Source organism: Rattus norvegicus, chromosome 4 (genome assembly GCF_036323735.1).
Source record: "Rattus norvegicus strain BN/NHsdMcwi chromosome 4, GRCr8, whole genome shotgun sequence".
In the NCBI taxonomy this organism is placed as follows: domain Eukaryota; kingdom Metazoa; phylum Chordata; class Mammalia; order Rodentia; family Muridae; genus Rattus; species Rattus norvegicus.
The window spans coordinates 22,372,103-22,393,959 of NC_086022.1; the positions used below are offsets into that span (position 1 = coordinate 22,372,103).

The 21,857-nt window shown below is 35.6% G+C and overlaps 1 protein-coding gene across 4 annotated transcripts in view; it reads right to left on the reverse strand.

The window, feature by feature from the left end:
• Window positions 1-21,857, reverse strand: part of Sema3a (semaphorin 3A) — a 470,490-nt gene that overhangs the window by 132,685 nt on the left and 315,948 nt on the right. For all 4 annotated transcript variants that reach the window (XM_008762702.3, XM_063285863.1, XM_006235990.5 and 1 more), the window contains 2 exons: window positions 10,070-10,227; window positions 5,081-5,143 (listed from right to left, as the gene is read on the reverse strand). In XM_008762702.3, coding sequence (XP_008760924.1) covers window positions 5,081-5,143; window positions 10,070-10,227 — 221 coding nt within the window. The remainder of the gene's footprint in view (window positions 1-5,080; window positions 5,144-10,069; window positions 10,228-21,857) is intronic.

Below are 21,857 nucleotides of genomic sequence, written 5' to 3' on the forward strand. Positions count from 1 at the left end.
AAGTGTGTTACTTGTCAAAGATTAATGCTGTTGAATTCATGAAATCTAAGTCATTTCCCTGGAGATGTTATTGTACACTACAGTTTTATATGGTCCTAACAGTTAGGAAAAGGAAAATAAACTCCTTAAAACTGAAGAGTCCCGAGGTTCAGGTGCATAACACTGCTCTCTGAAATGTATCTGGAAAAGAATTCTGAGAATCCGCGCCTTTTGGTTGCTCTCAGATGGTTGAAATTTTGATTTCCAATGATGTTCAAAATATTTCTAGCAGTCATACGGTTGCCATTTGGTTTTATTGAAACAGTGCAAAGAGAGATGGGTTAGTAGGATAAACAAAGAGGATTCAGAGAGCTATTGATTCAAAACAGATTCTTTTACCAGCTTAGCACAAATTCATTTTGCATTTGCAAACCATGGTCAAGGAAGCTAAGCCACCACGAAAAATGTACTGTGAATAACTCAGGGCATTTAAAGTCTTGGAAACATCAGCAAAGGAGACAGAGGGCATTCAACGTGCACAGATTATATTTTGCTTTTCTCATCAAATTACCTTTCTAATATAAAATATATATTTTCCAGCATCTCTGGTAATAGTGATAGTAAAGGTGATAAGCACTTCATACCTCTAACAAAAATACCGTAGTTTAGTGCTGACACATGAAGCAAAGAGTGTATTAATTAATAGGACAGTGTGTTTTTTAAACTATATTCACTTCAAGAGAAAAACATTAAACTCAGATTAATGTCAGAAATGTCCTTTACTTGCAGTGAATGGCAACATATCCCACTGAGTGTGTGTGTGTGTGTGTGTGTGTGTGTGTGTGTGTGTGTGTGTGTGTGTGCGCGCGTGAGAGAGAGAGAGAAGGAGAGATTGGGGGGGGGAGTGGAAGAAACAGATTGCGTCTTTACCAAGGCCTTCACTTTGCAATAGTTGCTGTTAATAAATGTTTGCTGTGTATTGGCACGCAAAGTAATGATGGGTTGGATCTTCCCAAATACACAAGAGAATAGGGAGGTGGTAACTTCCCCAGATGAAGTTATACCCAGAGGCAGAAACTATGCAGGTTCAACCCCATGACATGTGGTAACTCCTGGATGATGATCCAGTTTCAGGCACAGAAATGCAGCACTCTCTTGGCCACTTTAAAAGTGATACACGCTGCAGGTTTATAATGATACTTGCTGGTTTTGTCTCACTTTTCGTGCTGCATTCTTCCATTGAACTGAGTTCTGAAAGGACTGACAGTACTTTCCCAGTCTAGAGATTTTACTTCCAAGGGAGTTGTGGAAGCAACCAGACAGGAAAGGGTGACCCACATTTTAGAAACCAGAGAGCACTCTCAAGGAAATTAGAGTTTACTATTCTTGTAAATGTGAAAGGTCAATTTTTATTGTGATTACTGTTCTGTCTTGAAGTCCTGATGGTTGCACACCCCCCCCCCATGTTTCATTCTTGTGGTTTCCAGCATCACAAGAGCACTGTGAAAAGAATTTCTGTCCATAAATCCCCACTGATCACTATTTACTTAAGATAGAGTACAGAATTTCCACGAAACTGCCCAAGTGTTACTGCATAAATCAGCTATTGAATGAAATATACTTTTCCTATCAGTCTTTCAGATTAATTATTTATATTATTTCTTAAAATAATAATGGTGCTTGCCCATGTTTATTAAGAAAAATCATCTCATCTTTATCTCAAAAACACATGTAGAGAAAAAAGATGCAGAAGTAGATATATAAATTTAAGCCTGAAAGTAACAAAAAATATTAATGTATTCAATAAGACATGTATACATTGAAATGGTGCCTAAGGAGGCTAAACACTAAAGAAAATAAATTTAAATAATTTTTCAGTGCCTCAACTGTACTTTCAATATCTGGACAAGGGAAGTCAGTATTAAACAGCCAGATACATTAAACAGAAGAACTATATGGGACACACTTTAAAGTTAAGTAGAACTAAAAAATATTTTATTGAAATAACACTCTTGTTCTTTTATTTTCTTAAATAAAAATTACCGAAGAGAATAAAGGAGTAGAATGAAAATTCCCTTACAAGAATATGAAGAAATATAAAAGTGCATAGTCACAATGCTATATCCAACCCTACATTGATTTCCTGTTAGGCCACCATGAACTGCTGTTAACTTTAGAGAATGTAGTGTGTCTGTCTCTACCATACAATCTGGGGTCATCAACATAGCATACCAGACACAGCCGACACCAAACATAAATTCTCTTATTCGTTTTAGTTCTTCGGCATCCATAACCATTTTTAATGAACTTTGAAAATCTGGAGTTGCTCTCCTAGGAATGCACTTATCAATTTAGGATTGTATTACATACATATCAGGGTATAGTGAGGACATGAGATTTTTTGTAGTAGCTGAACAGCCTGCATGTCAGCCAGAAACCTAATGTCAGATGTCAGAGAGGCCAGGAGAGATAGGGAGAAGGGGAGGGGATGGGGGAGGGGAAGAGGAGGGGAGGGGGGGAGGGAGAGGGGAAGAGCTTTAAGTGTTGCTGAGATGAATGATTTGGAAACCACATAATTTTAATAGAATATTTACACATTTGTGACATCTGAATATCGTGATTCACTCATGTAATCGAATGTACTCAGTACTTGGTAATTGCATTTAGTATAAAATTTACATAATTTGTCAGACAAATATCATTATTACCGTCACTGTTCTGACAAAATCAATTGATAACAGTATAACTCTGGTGTGGTCCAGATCACAATGGAAGCCTAAACCAAAGGTTGCACTACATATATATGTGTAATAATATATATATATATATATATATATATATATTATTGCACTACACACACACACACACACACACACACACACACACACACATATATATATATATATATATATATATCAACAATAAAAAAAGACATGACTTTTGGTCAGCATTCAGCATTGATTTTTTTTAATAACTAATATGTCATAGCGAGTCCACCCGTACCTGTTTCACGTTTATAGTAATTCTGCTACCTGTTTTTTGTTGAAGTCAATGTTTCATGAATCCAGAAAGTACAATACTGGTGACGCACACTTGTTAGCCATTTTTGTTTTAGTGGAATGATTCAAATCCAGATTTTTCTTTTGATAACAAAGATATTATCATCCTGTTCCTGCTTTTGTTTGTGGTGCCAGTGTGTGTTGCGGGCCCTCGTTAGTGCGCATGTGCTCATATGTGGGCACTTGCACACGGGAAGGATGGAAACGGGTGTCCACATCACTTGCTCTCCACCTTTCTTGTTTGGCATAGGGTCTCTAACTGAACTTGAGGTGAAGCTCATAAATTTTGTTAGGCGAGCTGTCCAATGAGCTTCAAGAATCTGCCTGTCTTTGCCCATTCACAGGCCAGGATTCCAGGAGTGCTCTGCCACTCCAGGTTTTTATTTTGGGTCCCGGGGATTCATTTTTTATTGTCCCCTGCTTGCATAGTATACCCCTTCGTAAAATATTCATCTTCTCTATCCAAAGAAATACTTTTTTATGTTAACTTCTTATATAAAATAAAAATGTTTGGAAGATTTTGAATAAATTAGTTTTAAATGGGTATTCTGAATTACTTTCTTTGCTGGTTTGAAAAAAAAATGGGATCTTGCAGTTTATAGCTGCACACTCTGACTTCTGACCCAACTGCAGCCAGGTTTCTCTGAACAGCACACTCAAGATTTCTTTGTGTATCCCAAACTGTCCAGTTTAGCAAAAATGAGTCTGGAAAGTTTAGAGCAACATCCTTGGCCTCTAATATCTCACCAACTTCACTCTCCGTCATTTTTAGGCTTATTACTCTGGGTTGTCCTCAAAACCAAGCTTTTGAATTCGTTAGCCAGAAATTCTCTAATCCTTGGCGTTCTATCATGGTAATTCACACCAAACCTCACCCCAATTCTTGACTGGAAATCTCTACTTATCCTTATAGTTTGACTAGAATCTGATTTTTCTACCCATTTACAAATCAATGGAGTAGGGCTCAGCATCATTAAGTAGTCTCATGAGTGTTTTTTAACATACTGCCTGTGTTCAACAGTTAATCTCCAATGGCAGACTTCCACTTGCTATTGATAAGCTGATACACCAGGGTTGGGGACCTCTATGCCTTTTTGTTCCTCAATCTATCTTCTTTCAGCAGTGTCAATGCCATTAACTGAGAGAGCCAGTGAATTCAAGTCTACCTATTAGGCAGGGGCTGGCGATCAATGGTCTTTTGATGACATCTGCTTAGACATAGATATATGCCTTTAGAAACATGCTGGACGAATTCCTTCTAAATGATAACATTTAATATAGAAAAAAAAGCTTTAGCTATGACACTGTGTTTCAGATATCCTGAAATATTGATAAGGCATAAAACAGAGTTCATGTTATAATGAAATTAGAGTAATCTCTTTACTAATAAAGTTGAAGTGATTTTTTGGTTTGTTCAGATTTCAAGCTTTACTTCCAACCCATTGTGTACTTTGTCGTCAAGTGTACCTAAGGAAGAAATTATCTTATGTAAAAGTTACTTGCCTATTGATGTAAATTCATTATAGCATTGCATAATATTGTTTGACTCCTAGTGTCTTGATTACTTTAAGTTACATAGCTGATCCTTAATATTTATTTGAAAAAATAACAGAAAGGGTAAAAACACAAGTAACAAAATGTAAAAGAGAGATAAAAGGAAAAAAAACAAAATATAATGTGTAAAAAGCAAACAAAGGTAATTTAATAATGATAACCCAGGGATAGTATCACTCAAGAGAAACAAATGTGATTACCATATTTAACTGTACATGCACAAATCATTTGCCATTTAGTATAGGCATAATATTAATATTATACAATATTGCATTTTTAAATCATTGTCTTCACAATAAACCATCAAAGAAATTGTTATTACCTACTTTCTTTATATAAAACTATGTTAATATAATTGAACAATATCACTTTTCCAATGATCAGATTGACAGCTAAAGAATGGTGTTCAAAGGAATACGACAGAAAAGATCACATAGTAATAAATTACTTAAGAAATTACTAAAATAATTTGGCAGATTAATACTTACCAGGATATCTTTTCCAGCCCACTTGCATTCATCTCTCCTGGTATAAGATACTGGCCACACAATCTAAGGGCACAGAAGAATCACATTTTCATGCAATTAAATTTGTCAAGAGATCATATATATATATATATATATATATATATATATATATATATATATACATATATATATATAAAATTTTATATTTGTTAGGTACAGCTTAGGGAGAGAAATACTATATCCAGTAATCTCTTAAATTTGACTTTCTTTTAATAATAGCTAATATATTTCTATATACTAAGGTCTTGCATTCGCCATCTATAAACTACTTTTTGCACTGTATCAAACTAGAGTTGGAAACCTATTAAAGGGATTCATTGGTCTGAGCAGTACAGTATGAACAGAGCTGCTACACTGCATGGGAAACAAAGATCTTCCTGGAAAATATGAAGATCTACGTGAGAACTGGCAGAGAACATGACTCCCATTCTTTTAAATTTCCCAGTAGTCATTGTGAAATAGTGATTTTGAGAATTTAACAAAAGGGTACTCTGAATATAGCTCTCTGAACCAAATTCTAGCATGGCAATAAAGGGTGAGACCTGAAATATTTGAAAAATACAGCTCATAAAGTAATCTCTTTCTTGTTTGCTCTCTTCCTCTCTCAATGTGAAAATAAGAAATATTGAAAAATAACAACATATGTTTTGAGATGATAAAAGTGAAAACAAAGAAAAATTATAGTTCTGAGAGACTTCTTCTTTGACTGGGCACAGTGTTTATTAGCTATAATCCTAGTACATGGGAAGCTGAAAGACTTCCCAGGACTTCATTTCTTATAGATCCAGTCACAGTAGACGAGTCATGATGCTACTGATGGTGGCTTAGACAGTTGAATACATTTTCTCTATAATAGCAATATATATACTCTCTTCCAAAATTTTCCAAGTTCCAAGTCCCAAAAATTTTCCATGGGTTTTAATTTTAATAGGTCTCTTCTCCACTGGGCAGAACAAGTTATTATTTCTCCATCAGTTTTCTCTTCTAGTTATATTTGTTAATTTCCAGGGGGAAATGTCATACATTAAATAAAAATCCAGAGTCAGTGGCAGTTTATTATTTATGTGTGCCAGAAAGCTTTTAGTCTCTGAATGATTGATTACCATTCATTTGAAGCCTCAAGATAATTCACCGTGAATGGTCACAAGCTCAGGTAAAGATTGAGATTTCAACCTAGGGAATTGGAACCCCAAGTGCAGCATACTTATAAACAAGAGTTTAGGAGTCATTGAAATAACATATGATTCCTTGAGAAGTGCATTTCCAGTTCATATCACAAATATGATATTTAAGAATACAATGGATAATTCATCATTTTTTGTTACTAAGTTCTTAATTTGTTCGTTCTCTTCTAGGTGATTTTTCTGCACATATGTGTTTGTGTGTCTAAATTAAAACTGAGATAAAACCTGTTCCACATAATGTAGTCACATATTGAAGACATTCAAAAATACCTCATTGATCATATTTATGAATGAACATCACCCTGAACCTTGACATTTTACAGGACAATCCCATGGCCATCTGTCTTCACGTTGGCAATTGAGGTCAGGGGGGTTTGTCTTTTAAATTTGAAGTTCACAGTGGTTGCAGATAAAATATAATGTTTTTATATCCAACAGTAAATGAAGATTTATTCGATGTCATTGCAAACTTCTGGTGAGTTGTGTTAAAATTAAAGAATTTTATTATATATTGATTTTAGAACAAATTGATTTTAGAAAACACAAGTTTTTCATTTTACTAGTTCTTAATTGTTCTTGCTAAGCAATTATTGGTCTATTTTGTATTTTTCACTTCTTTCAAATATTAATAATTTTATAATCATATTACATTTTATTTTTTACTTGAAAACTAGTTAACTAGAAATGTCTTAGTTTCTGACTCCATTATTAAGGTATTTCATAATCTGCTTTACATATGTATATGTTTATGTGAAGATGTGTATGAAGAAGTGTGGACTCTCGAAGCTAATTTTGGGCATCATTCTTAATTGTTATCTGTTTCATTTTTACTGTAGCATTAGTGAACCATGAGCTCACAGATTTGCCTTGACTGTCTGATCAGCACTTTTTTTGTTCCTCTTGCCTCAATCTCCCAAGAGCGATGATTACAGGACTATTCTATGATCTTGGCACTTTCAGTGGGTGCTGTAAATAGAACACAGTTTGTCATGCTTGCTTATAATACACTTGGGTCTTTCTTACTTACAAATCTCTAGCATTTTGATAGACTAATTTTGTTCTTTTAACATTCAGACACAATTTATTTCATGGCAAAGTTCATAACATGTGTCTAAAGGAAAGTATTAAATACTTCACATGGTTAGAGCTAGTATGTGGGCATATCATCTCTCTATCTACCTACCTACCTACCTACCTACACACACACACACACACACACACACACACACACACAGAGGAAGTTTACAAAATAACAAAACTTATCTTTATAATTTTAACAAATAAGATATCCTTGATTTAAAATAGCAAATGTTCTAATTTTCTCTTTACTTAACAAAGAATGATTTCTTCGTATGAAATATCCACACAAATTTTCTTCTTATTTTTTGACCATTTAAAAATCATTGAAAGACAAATTTATCATTACATGGTCATTTCCTGAGTACATTTAGAAATCACCCGTTTTCAAAAAACATCAGATTAAAAATATTTTGGTTATGATTTAATATCTCATTTTTACTATAAAATATATCATCTTTGAACTTCAATGTTTTATGAATATTATAGTAATTAAAACTTTAATATATGTAAATAAATTTTTATGTTTATGTAATAATAATGATAAAACATGTCTCAAAATAGAACAAAATCTTTTTACAGTTCATCCACTTTTAAGAAGTTGTCATCCAATGTGTTCTCCATAAATAGTTCTGCAAACCACATTAATGCCTTCATTGGTAAGGAGCAAAGACAAATCCAGAGATACGAAGAAACATGCTAGTTGAAACACACTAAGGGGTTCTCATCGAAGCTGCTCTAGAAAGACTTCCTTCCTCAGGGAATTAAGGCTGGAAAACTAAGAAAATTTGGTTGACTTACAGTTATAGCACGTAGACGAAGCAAAACAATTCTGCCTACTTTAAAAATCTATGTTTTACATTTCATCGAGTGGTTCAAATGATGCAGAAATCTAAATGAATATTTATAAGAATATCAACCTTCTGATATCTAAATAATACATTTTGCAAGAATATTGATGCCCTGAAATTTGATTTTATATGAGGATTTCCAAATTTATTATTTAAAATGAATGATTGCAAACATTGTAGGCATTATGGGCCATGTGATTTGTTACAATTACTCATCTCTGTCATAACATTTAACATAGAAACATATAAATAAATGAGAGTATCTGTATTCAAATAAAACTATGTTCAAACGCAAGAAGATCATCAGATGATTGCTGGATGAACCTTTAACTAGGTGACAATATGGAACAATGGACAATGTAATGTAAATTCAGTTATGATATATTTCTCCAACATTTCAGAGTATATGTTTTCTCCATAAAATCTTATTCTATAAATACTCATGGAAGAAAAAGCTAGAAGTTTTTTTTTGTTGTTGTTGTTGTTTTGTTTTAGTTTTTCAATGACCATCAACAGTAATATGAATTTTTAAACCTTGGTGATAATATGGCTTAATATATATACTGACATATTATTGTTATTCATTTTATATATGTCTGGAAAAATAATTTTGAAATGATTTATGTTGTTCTGATATTAAATTGCTGTAGAGTATCATAAAATCTTCAGTGCTTAAGAATAGAGTAATAACAGCCAAATGGTGGATGGAGCTTAGGGGATCTTGTGTAAGAATAGGAGGAAGGATTGCAGGCCCCGAAGAGGGTAGGAATTCCACAAGAAGAGCAACAGAGTCAACCAACATGGACCCTTGAGGCTTTCAGAGACTGAACCACCAACCAAAGAACACACCCGGGCTGGACCTAGGTCTCCCTGCCTTCATGTGGGTCTGGACAACTGAGATGGGGCTATCCCAAAAGTTGTTCCCTGTCTGTGGGATATGTTCTTCTAGCTGGGCTACCTTGTCTGGCCTCAGTGGAGAGGAAACACCTAGCTTCACACAGGCTTGAAGTGCCAAGGTGATGGGATACCCAGGGGAGCTCACACCAGGTCAGAGGGGAAGGGGAGAAGGAGATGGGGGAAAACTTGTAGGAGTCAGTGATCAGGAGGTAGGTAATGAACAGGATGTAAAACAGTAAAATTAAATTCGTTTTTCTGTGTTTTTTTTTTATGATGTGGACCTCAAAAAATTTTTTTCTTTATATTTATTTATTCCTCCTTCTTCTTTTACTGTGTTTTAAAATAATTTCACATTTATATTCTTACTTCCTGCTGCTATTCTCTTTTTCATCTACTTTAATTCACTTATTAGCCACAGAATTTCTCTTTGTTTTTAAAACTATTTTTAGTCTCTGAAATCTCTCATTATGCCCATTACTGTTTCTCCAATTTTAGTGAAATTTTCTGTTAAAGTAACCTAAGTTCCTTAAAACACTTATTTTGTCCATTAAGTCTGGACAATTGGCTCAGGGGTGAAGAGTACTTGCTAAGACAGTGACTAAGACACTGATGGGAAGTAGTAGATAGGTTCTGAATTTTTAGATTTTTGATAGTCTATTCAACCCTGAAGTCTACTAGAATATGCCCAGTGCCCTGAGCTCTGGGTCTATTGTCAAAAATCTTGACGTAAGATCTTCACAGTTGATTGTTGGGGGGAGGGTGGCAATGAGGGGAGGATGGGGAGGGAACACCCGTAAGGAAGGGGAAGGGTTAGGGGGATGTTGGCCCGGAAACCGGGAAAGGAAATAACACTCGAAATGTAAATAAGAAATACTCAGTTAATAAAAAAAATAAATAAATCTAAAAAAAATCTAAAAAAAAGAATAGAGTAATAAGAGTACCTTTTGAAAATCTTTAATATTCACCAAGTTGAATGAAAATATATGATCCTTTGCTCCAACATACAGTCTACTCCGTTCCTCATCCAGAAGAAAAGTGTGATAACTGGAGCTGTTGGCCAAGCCATTGAAAGTGATCACATTGTTGGATTCCAACATTTCTGAAAGGTAAAAAAAAAACCATGACAGTGGTTATTAATATGAGGTCCTTTATAAACAGACACTATTGATACATAGTAACTCGATGTTTTACTGTCAGTGGCCGGCAATTCTTATTCTTCATACTATTAAGAGATTCACAAAAAGCATTTTTCTTTATTATTCTTCAACATTGGAATAATAGTAAACACTTTCTTGATCTCATTCCTAAGACGAACAGGCCTAAAGAACAAAAGTGAAGAAATAATCTGTGATGGAAAGTGGTCTAATATAGTAATAGTATCTTCATATGTTCACGGACTAGTGTCCTGGACCAGGAGGGCAATCTTCAGTGACAGGTTCCTCAAAAGAAGCACCAGGGGATCAGAAAATAAAAATGATGGGTAAGTTACTGATCAATCAGGAGATTGTGCACAAGATATGTCTCATTCGAAGATGCTTTATTATTGAGTTCAGCACTATACATACACACTTCAGGGAAAATTAGACATACAAAGCAGAAAATAACATTCAGTGGGGCAAAGTCATCAGGAAGCCAATCAAGCAATGTACAAAGGGAACACAGTATATCTCAAGTAAGTTACAGGTTGAGTGTTGAAAGCCTTGGGTCTGTCACCACAGCCCTTCAAGGTAAGAACAGTCATGTTCTCAGGATCTAAAAAAACCATAGTTCCTCTGAAGCTGTAGTTCCAGGTCATGGCTTGCTTTGATAAGCAGGTACCTAGTTATAGACAAGTTCCAACTAAGTTCCATCTCCATATGTCAGAGCCTCAGGGAAAGGCCTGGATCAGGCTGAGTCTCAACAGAGTAGAATCTTGTATATGTGTTTCTTTAAAGGTGTGATGACTCAAGTGGTTTTACTTGTCCCAAGCTATAGCTATAAGGACACTATTGTATCACCAAGTTCATGGTCTTGTGGAGTATGCATCACTTAACTTCCTAGGTTGTTTAAATGGTTCTACTGGGACATTTCAATGTCTTTTGACCATCTAATTTTCTATACTACATAAACACTGTAATACTTAGGACCTAAAATATAGATATCAAATCATTTATTATATGAGTTCATTTTTATATACTTCTTGATTGTATTTTCTTTCTTGTAGCAGCATCTTCATGTGACAAAAATGCTGCAGTGTTTCAAACTGTACCCTGAGTTCTGTCCCATGTTCCTTCAGTGTACACTTAATGCAAGTAGAAATAAATTTTGTTTTGAATCTACAAAATACAGGTTCTTCCTATGGGAGAACAGCAATGCAAATAACGTCTCTTCCTTAACCCCTAACTTACAGGAAAAATGAAGGTAAAAACCTTGGCATGTTAGAGACTGCCTTGCTTTATGTATGTGTCTACTCATTTTTTAAAATAACTAATATGAGTTCAAACAGGGGAATATGCATCAAACATTTTAGTATTTAGGTCAGCCTAAAGCCATTTTCACTTATGTATCCTGTTGTATCTTCTGGTGTCCTCAGGAATGCAATGAACACATGATTTACCTTCATGCACCCTTTTCCTTTAATGTCATTGTGACTCCTTAAACTCCATGTTCCCTTACAAATGTCACCTACTCTTAAAATCTATCTCACTGTTCTTCCTATGTTTCAAAACTATAATATACCCTATTTTCAGAGAGTCCAAATTATAGGTACCCAAACAAACTTAAAACATAAGTTCTATAAAAGGCAGTGTTCGCACATCCCTTTAATTTCAGTGCTTTGGAGGCAAAGGCAGGTGAAACTTTGAGTTCGAGGCCAGCCTAATGTACAGAGTGAGTTCCAGAAGAGCTAAGGCTGCACAAAGAAACCCTGTCTTAGAAAACCAGAAACAAAAGTGTCAGGTTGGCTAAAATAAATTTTAAAAAACAGTAAGCAATGGGTCATCTAAACATGAATTTTAATTACAAATACATAGGAAGTTCATGAGAGAGGTTGACATATGAAAAATAAAAAAATTAAGGAAAAAATTAAGAAAAAAATTGCTGGGGTTGGAAATTTAGCTCAGTGGTAGAGCGCTTGCCTAGGAAGCGCAAGGCCCTGGGTTCAGTCCCCAGCTCCGAAAAAAAGAACCAAAAAAAAAATTGCTACTTTTTGAGCTACTCTGCTATAGGAGAATGAACATCACCAGAATTCCTATGTATTAGGAAGGCACACTACAACCAACTCTTTACACTTTGGACTTCAGTATTATAGAAAATGGGATGAATAATAAATCTCCCAAGAGTTATTATCAAGAAAAAAATAGAATAGTAGTTTATATAGTATGTATTAAATTAAAGATTATCTGTATAATGTAAAATGAATATAAGTATCTTCGATCTTAAAAATTAGTGTACACCAGCCAGAATACAGCAAACACAGAGGCAAATGCCAGCAGCAAACCACTGAACTGAGAATAGGACCCCTGTTGAAGGAATCAGAGAAAGAACTGGAAGAGCTTGAAGGGGCTGGAGACCCCAAAAGTACAACAATGTCAAGCAACCAGAGCTTCCAGGGACTAAGCCACTACCTAAAGACTATACATGGACTGACCCTGGATTCTGACCTCATAGGTAACAATGAATAGCCTAGTAAGAGCACCAGTGGAAGGGGAAGCCCTGGGTCCTGCTAAGACTGAACCCCCAGTGAACTAGATTGTTGGGGGAGGGTGGCAATGGGGGGAGGATGGGGAGGGGAACACCCATAAAGAAGGGGAGGGGGGAGGGGGATGTTTGCCCGGAAACCGGGAAAGGGAATAACACTCGAAATGTATATAAGAAATACTCCAGTTAATAAAAAAAATTAGTGTACACAACTGAGATGACTTTAGCTAAAATAAATACTCAACACAGGGAAGATAGAACGTATAGAGACAACTTCCAGTAGACAGGCATGGCCCCCAGTTGAGGGATGAGGCCATCCATCCATTCTAAAAATTTTCATGCAGAAATATTCCTGTCCAAAGAAAAAACAGGGACAAAAGTGGAATAGAGACTGAAGAAAAGGCCACCCAGAGACTGCCCCACTTAGCGATCCATACCATCTGCACATACCAAACCTAGACACTATTGCAGATGCCAAGAAGCACTTGCTGACAGGAGCCTGATACGGCTGTTCCCTGACAGATTTTACCAGCTTCTGATGAATACAGATGTAGATACTTATAGCCAACCATTGAACTGAGCCTGGGACCCCAATGGCCCACCAAAGAGTATACATGGAGGAATCCATAGCTCCAGATACATATGTAGCAGAGGATGACCTTTACTGGCATTAAAGGGAGAGGAGGCCCTTATTTCTGTGGAGGCTTGATACTCCAGTATAGGGGGATGCTAGATTGGTGGGGTGGGAGTGGGCAAGTGGATGGAGGAGCACCTTCATAGAAACAGGGGGAAGGGGAAAGAGGAGGAATGGCAAGGGGGTGTTGTGGAGGGGTAACCAGGAAGGGGAATATCATTTGAAACATAAATGAATAAAATGATTAATGAAAAATAATTAGGGTCCATATGGAATATACTTTAAATAATACACTTACATCTGTCCTACTCAGAATTCTGTATTAGACACTTCATCCCTGTGTCAGATGTCTGAGCAAGACAATGTATGGGCGGTTCTATGTGGACTGACAGTTTCACAATTTGTACTTTGTGTTCTACTGGTTTCGTTTCTGCCAAGCCTGTTGCAAGGAAGAGTCATCATGGATGAAGGGCACAGCAATGGAAAGCTATTCACCTCAAGGTAGCCAGGAAGCCAAGGCATCACACAGGAAGAGTGACAAGAGTTATTTTTCAGAGGTATTCCCTCAATAATGCCTTTTGTACATCCATGGCCTGCCTCTTAATTCCCAACCCATATATAATGCCTTGGCATTATAAATCCATTAATAAATTAATGTACTGATTACATCCAAGCCTGCATGTCTCAATGTGGGAATTGATCAACTAGGGACTAAGTCTTCAATACAAGAGCTTTTGAGGCTACCATATTCAAACTATATCAGGTCTTAACATTAACCCTGATAATTTTATATAGAAAAGGAATAAGTGATAGAGGCATGAAATATTATATACTAATGCTAAAATATACATAACATTAAACATATGGATTTTGTATATTCTTCAAGAATGATGAGGTATTTTGTTATCTTCCATATCATCAATTCTATATAATAAAATGACTTTGTACACTATATTTTTAAACAATGAAGGGATCATTCCTACTGAAAACGCTGTTACTGGCTGAATATAAGTTTGGCAAGAATTGTACATTTCTACATATAGACAGTTACAGTTTTGGTAGTTTATATATGAAATCACCCTGGAAACAAACTACACATTTAAAAATGGACCTGTGAATTCAGTTCATTAAAAAAAGAATATTTTCCTTGGTAGAAGTTCTTTCCCATTGTCTTAGAATGTACTTATTTTTGTATCAGTCCATTTTCCCTAAATTTACTTTAATAGAAGCATTTGGCAAAAGATATGCGAATTAGAAGTAGATCATTATTTCTGTGATCCTCATGCAGTAGTCAAAATGAACTTTCTACACTACTTCCTGAGTTTGAATCAAACATATTTCCTCCACTAATATTATTCTCAATATTTTCTTTTCTTTGTCTAAATTTATGATTTTGATGTTCTTAGTTGTCAGTATTATTTGTAATCATTGGTAAGCATTTTCAACTCTGAATTTCCTTCTGTAAAATCCAGGCTAGTCCTTCTTCATTTCTGGTAAACTTTACCCTGACATAAACTGGTATTGGAGCCAAAACAAATCTTCTGTAATATGAGATGCTGTTTAACATTCTTGTACCTTTTCACGTCTTCCTGGTGCTCACACTTTGTCAAAGAGCAACTGATGGCATTTTTAAAACAACATGTATTTCTAAGGTGTTAGTGTGAGCACAACACATCTGTGTAAACTACAGCTTTTAGGGTGGAATTAATTCTTAGGGCTATAACTCAGTATCATTGTGAGACATCACTTCCCCTATTTCATGATGTACTAGGCATATTGAGAAGCAATCAAAGGATTAAAATCAAATTATATATATATATATATATATATATATATATATATATATATGTACACACACACACACACATATATGACAAGTTAGTTTAAACCAGTACTTCATTTGCCATACTTTTAGCAAATAATATATTCTCAATGATTTGTTTAACATTATAGTGGAATATACACTGATGTAAGTCCATGAAGTCTGCACCCAGTAAGTTATGCAATCCAAATTGTGACTCAGGACAAAGTAGACAACAAGAATAAAGATATAGCAGGCTATATCTTGGCAGCAAAATCAATTTATATCATTTTAAGCAGCATCGTGATCAATTATGGATTACATTTTCTTTTACATTTTTAAAAGTGATGCCTAAAATCCTAGAATTGTAGATTTACTTGCACAGAGCAAACTAAGAGACTGTACCCTCTGTCTGCCATCAGAGTGTACTTCATGGGGACATGGCAGAAGAATGCTGGGCTATTTACTCTACTCCTTTCTGTTTGTAAGTGCTCCAATTTGCTTTCCCACACCCTTACCTATTACACATTTTCTTATGATTCATTTAGAAAAGAAAAATATGAACAGAAAACAATCATAAAACATAAATACTATCAGTCATTACTTAAGATACTGAAACATAGTTTTATAAACTACCACTCCTCAATGATTTACCACGTCTTACAAAATAGGCAGTTTACCTTAAACTTCTACATGACGATTCACCTCTCTGTAATAAAATATATAGTTTCAGAGGCATTCTGAGTATATGTAGAATAAACACGGATTTATACCCATAATTGTATCCACATTTTAATGACTGAGTCAAATTCTAAGAAAGGTAGTGAAGTGAATATTCATCTAAACACTCGAGACTGGCCAGAACTCAGCTTCTTTTTGTGGGATACAGAACCCTTGTTTTCTGCTGTCTCACATTTGTCGCTTTTTTCCTGGGGCATTCCTAACCAATTCATGCTCTTCCCTCCTGCCTCCCACCTCCTGTTTCTCCCTCCTCCAAGTTTTATAGCCGGAAGGATACCAGGACCCCACAAGTTGCTAGACTCAAATGAATTGCTTATATTCATTGATGGTTTTAGGTTCATGGACTTTTCCCATGACTTAAACTTTTTCCTTTTCTTACAACAAACATGCCTTTTAAAAATCATCAAAGGCTGGGTCTATAAGATGCCAAAACATTTTGACTAAATGATGACCACCTCTAGATATTTGTAAATATTGTGAAGTTCAGTGAGGTTAAACAAGTTCACAGCCTACATTTCAGAGTTTTGTAGATACTCCCCCTCCTCTTCTTTCTCAGCCTCACTCAGTCTTTCACTGTTCTATGTACCTTGCAAAAGTAAAACCAAGGGCTACTTTCTACTACTATCTGTTCTCTTCATTTTCACTTCAGGTTTTTATGTTATTAAATATTAAGATTTTAAAGCTTCCCAACACACAGACCTTTTCCACAGACTCATGGTGGCCAACACTGCTGAAATATAAACCTCGTGAAGCAATGCCTACACTCTTTCCATTTCTGTCACTCAGTAATTTCATTGCATAGGCTGATCCAATATACATCATTTTGTTTCTCAGGTGATTCTCTGTATATTCTCTATTTATAATTTTGGTAAGTATTACTAGAATATGTCTCAAAAACTCTATCTTATAATTTTAATAGTAACAACCATCAAAACATATAATATAATCAGAAGCAAACTTATTTGACTAAGGTACATGACGTCTAGAAACAGTAGTCTTAACCTCTTTGGCTAATATAATTTATTTAGAATCCTTTCAGCTTATTTCTTTCTGCCACTGAAACTATATCAGAACCCTTCTCTGCCAGTTGCTATACATATTTGTGAATGACAAGAATAATCATCATTTAAAAAAATCTCAGATTGGCCCCCAAAGGAAGGTCCTAGCTGTACTTAGTTGAGCCTTGAGTAAAGGGACTTTTCTAAACTGGGACTGCCCACTGTGATTCTGGTTCCCATACTATATGCAAGTATCAAGCATTTCAACTCTTAGTGCAGGAGATGAATGTTATGATGCCCAAGTCCCCTTAAGGCATCAAGAAATGGTCTATTAGTGATAATATTTCTTAAATTATTATTATTATTATTATTATTATTATTATTATTATTATTATTATTATTATTATTATTATATCCATGCCTTGCTTTAACCTGTAGATCAGGCTGGACTGAAATTCATAGTCTATCATTCTCTGACTCTTATATTTTTCAGGGATGGGAGGCCTCTGTTCTTGCCTATTTCTAATAATTCAAATGTTACATAATTATTTGCTTCTCTATATTTAATAGTGATTATCATATTTCAGTGACATATATACATACATATGTATCACCACAGTTTTCCTTAAAACAGTAATTTGTCCTGTGTTTGATCTCCCTCACTATAGTTCCTTGTAGACGTAACACATCAGTCAAGAAGTATGTAGAGTATGCCAAGAGCAGCGGAATCTTGATAAAAATGCAGAAAGATATCCTTTGGGAATGTAGAAACTAATAAACAACAATTTTTTCTCAAAGAACCAGCTCCTGGTTTTGTTGATTCTTTGTATAGTCCTTTTTGTTTCTACTTTGTTGATTTCAGCCCTGAGTTTGATTATTTCCTGCTTTCTACCTCTCTTAGGTATATTTGCTTCTTTTTGTTCTAGAGCTTTTAGGTGTTCTGTCAAGCTACTAATGTATGCTATCTCCTGTTTCTTTTTGGAGGCACTCAGAGCTATGATTATTTCCTCTGCTTTAGCACTGCTTTCATTGTGGCCCATAAGTTTGGATATGTTGTATCTTCATTTTCATTAAATTCTAAAAAGTCTTTAATTTCTTCGTAGACCAAGTTATCATTGATTAGAGTGTTATTCAACTTCCACATATACATGGGCTTTCTGTCACTTTTGTTGTTATTGAAGACCAGTCTTAGTCCATGGTGATCTAATAGTATGCATGGGATTATTTCAATCTTCTTATATCTGTTCAGGCCTGTTTTGTGACCTTGTATGGTCAGTTTTGGAGAAGGTACCATGAGGTGCTGAGAAGAAGGTATATTATTTTGTTTTAGGATGGATTTGTAGAAAGATATTGTGTAAATTTGTTTTTGTCATGGGATATCTTGGTTTCTCCATCTATGTTAATTGAGTTTTGCTGGATATAGTAGCCTGGGTTGTCATTTGTGTTCTCTTAGTATCTGTATGACATCTGTCCAGAATCGTCTGGCTTTCATAGTCTCTCGTGAGAAGACTGGTGTAATTCTGATAGGTCTATCTTTATATGTTACTTGACCTTTTCCCCTTACTGCTTTTAAAACTGTTTTGTGCATTTTGTGTTTTGACTATTATGTGACTGGAGGAGTTTCTTTTCTGGTCCAATCTATTTGGAGTTCTGTATGCTTCTTTTATGTTCATGGGCATCTCTTTCTTTAGGATAGGGAAGTTTTCTTCTATAATTTTGTTGAATATATTTACTGGCCCTTTCAGTTGGGAGTCTTCACGCTCTTCATTGTATCCTGGATTTCCTGGATGTTTTGGACTAGGGGATTTTTGCATTTTACATTATCTTTGATGTTTGTGTCCATGTTTTCTATGGTACCTTCTGCCCCTGAGATTCTCTTTTCTATCTTTTGTATTCTGTTGGTGATGCTTGCATCTATGACTCCTGATCTCTTCCCTAGGTTTTCTATCTCCAGGGTTGTCTTGCTTTGTGCTTTATTGTTTCTATTTCCATTTTTAAATCCTGGATGGTTTTGTCCATTTCCTTCACCTTTGCTTGTATTTTCTTGTAACTCTTTAAGGGATTCTTTAAGGAATTTTTTTGTGATTCCTCTTTAAGGGCTTCTATTTGTTTACTTGCATTGTCCTATATTTCTTTAAGGGAGTTATTTACATCCTCTATCATCATCAGAAAATGTGATTGTTAAATCCAAATCTTGCTTTTCTGGTGTGTTTGGATGTCCAGTGTTTATTTTGGTGGAAGAACTGGGCTCTGATAATACCAAGTAGTCTTGGTTTCTGTCGCTTAAGTTCCCGTGCTTGCCGCTCACCATCAGGTTATCTCTAGTGTTGGCTTGTCTTGCTGTCTCTGACAGTGGCTTGACCCTCCTGTAGGCCTGTGTGTCAGCACTCCTGTAGGCCTGTGTGCCAGCACTCCTGTAGACCTGTTTCTTTCAGCCGGATCTGGGAAAAGAGAGTTCTGCTCTCAGGCGCATAGGCATTCCTGGTGACTGTCTTTTCAGCTCTTGGCACAGGCAGAACCTGGGAGGGTTCTGCCCCTGACTCCTCATAGGTCTCTGTGCACAGGGCACACAGATGGCACTAGGCAATTTCCTCTTGGGTCAGGAACGTGGGCAGAAAGTATTTGTCCAATAAACAACAATTTTAAAAAGGCATACCAAGTGTTAAGGAACCCAGGAAAAGAGAAAAAATAATCCTTGGAAAATAAGCTAGTCAATTAAACCTGACCTCCAAAACAGAACCATAACAGAAGAGGAATAATGAAACAATGTAAATACAGGACATGAAAAAAGACCATATAATATAGGGAGAGAAAGACACTACCAGTGCTAGTAGACCCAAGCTGCTAAAAGAAATATTAATTCATACCGAACAATGCTATAAAGGCAGAATTCTCACTTATCTTTTACCCAGTGGAAAAACTCATTCCAGCTAGCCTACTAAGAATATTCTAGATCATACAACAAGTACGTGATAGAGTGAGGATATCTGTTTCCACCTGACATGAGAAGTAAGGCTCTCTGTTTTCCTTCACTGTCTTTAAAAAGACTGCATTTTGGAGGATATTAAAAGCTAATGAGTGGGCTGTCTGGTTTCTTCTTTCTATCACATCACTTACTCTAGTTAACAGTCTCTTAAATATTTATATTACTGTATCTACCCTGTGCTTGGTCTCTTTACAAAGAAGAAACTCTGTGGGCAATTTTATCTACAACTATGCATTTTACCATGAGCAGTATTTTGATGCGCATCAAATGTATACCTTGTAAGGCAGATTACCCTCCCAATACCAAAACAAAGGCTTACTAGAAACCTCTGTTTAGATGTTGCACAAACATCTTAGACTCTGGATGATTTAAACAGAACTCTCCACTTTTGTTCTTTCTATTACTGACATCACCAACATTCTGCACGTTTTAAGGCAGTTGCAAGGATCACTCATCCACAGAGATTCACACAAGCTAGAGCTCCTTCATCATCCCCAGATGCAATCTATCACCACAGTTTTACTTAACACAGTAATTTGTCCTGTGTTTGCTCTTGCTTACAAATGCCTTGCCAGTGTCTTAGTTTAACTCCCCATAACATTTTCCTTGAATAATTGTAGCTTTCTTCTAACTGAACTTCCTCTCTAAGTTTACACAGCAAATGCACTGACCCCAGAGGACTCTTTCCACAAAACACATATATTTTATACTGGCAAGAGATGACTAAGATAACAACATGTTTAATCTGTCTTCTTCCTTGTATCTCAGGGGAAGGGAGAGGGATGGATGTACAGAGACACAAGAAACAAGGAAAGAATACATACAAGATGAAAATGCATCTAAATAAAGTATTAAGAATATGAAATATAAGGATACTTGAAATATTTTGACATAAAATTTTGAAATACTAGTACAAAACTCCATATATTCCAGATCACATAGAATGATTAAACAAAGTGGTAAATCATAGATGTTTCATCTACAAACTCTTTTACTCTAGAAATAACCTTATAAAACATCCATGCCTATAACATTATTGATAAAATATCCTTAGATGAAATATGTGGAGTTAAAGCTAGAGAGGCATCCACAGAATTAGGTCAGAAGTCATTCTATTTATACACACAGCACCAACACACACACACACACACACACACACACACACACACACACACGCTGCATTTATTTTGTTTCTTTTTATAGTAATTAATAAATAAGTTGAGTGAAGAAAGAGTGATGTCAAGGCTAGTTCACAGTACATCTAATGTGCTTCAGGAGAAAGACATCCATTGTCAAAGTATGAGGGGAAAAGTCTGTAGAATAGGGATTTCCCAGCAAGACATTTTTTAAAAGTTATTAAAGGTTGTAAAGTATATGTCCAAGTTAAACTAACACCGAGGCTAGAAAATCCTCCTTCTCACCAGCTCATGCTCTCAGTCAGATGGAAGGGAAGGGCTCACCGAAATGTGACCCAGCAGTATAGGAAAGAAGAGGGACTGGGGAAGAAAATATGACCAGCTCTGCTTGCCAAGTTCCTAAAACAATGGAAAGTGCAAGCGAATTTTACTTAAATTCATGCCATTGCTAATGAGGACTAAACAGATGTTTATCCCTCTCTGCTCATTTCAAAGGACTCAAAGATAGATAGGTTTATAAAATATAAAAATAGTGTTGAATGTACAGACTTGAAAGGTATCTTCCTGCCAAATCCCATCTACAGAAGGAATAACTACTGATAAATAAAAAACGCACCAGAAGAGGAATGAGGAGGAGATAGGGTAGGGGAGGAGGAAGAAGAGGAGAAGGAGAAGGAGGAGGAGAAGATGAAGAGGATGGTAAATTCTGAGATCCATGTTAAAAGAAAAAGCAAGTCTTGCACAGAAGGGAAGAA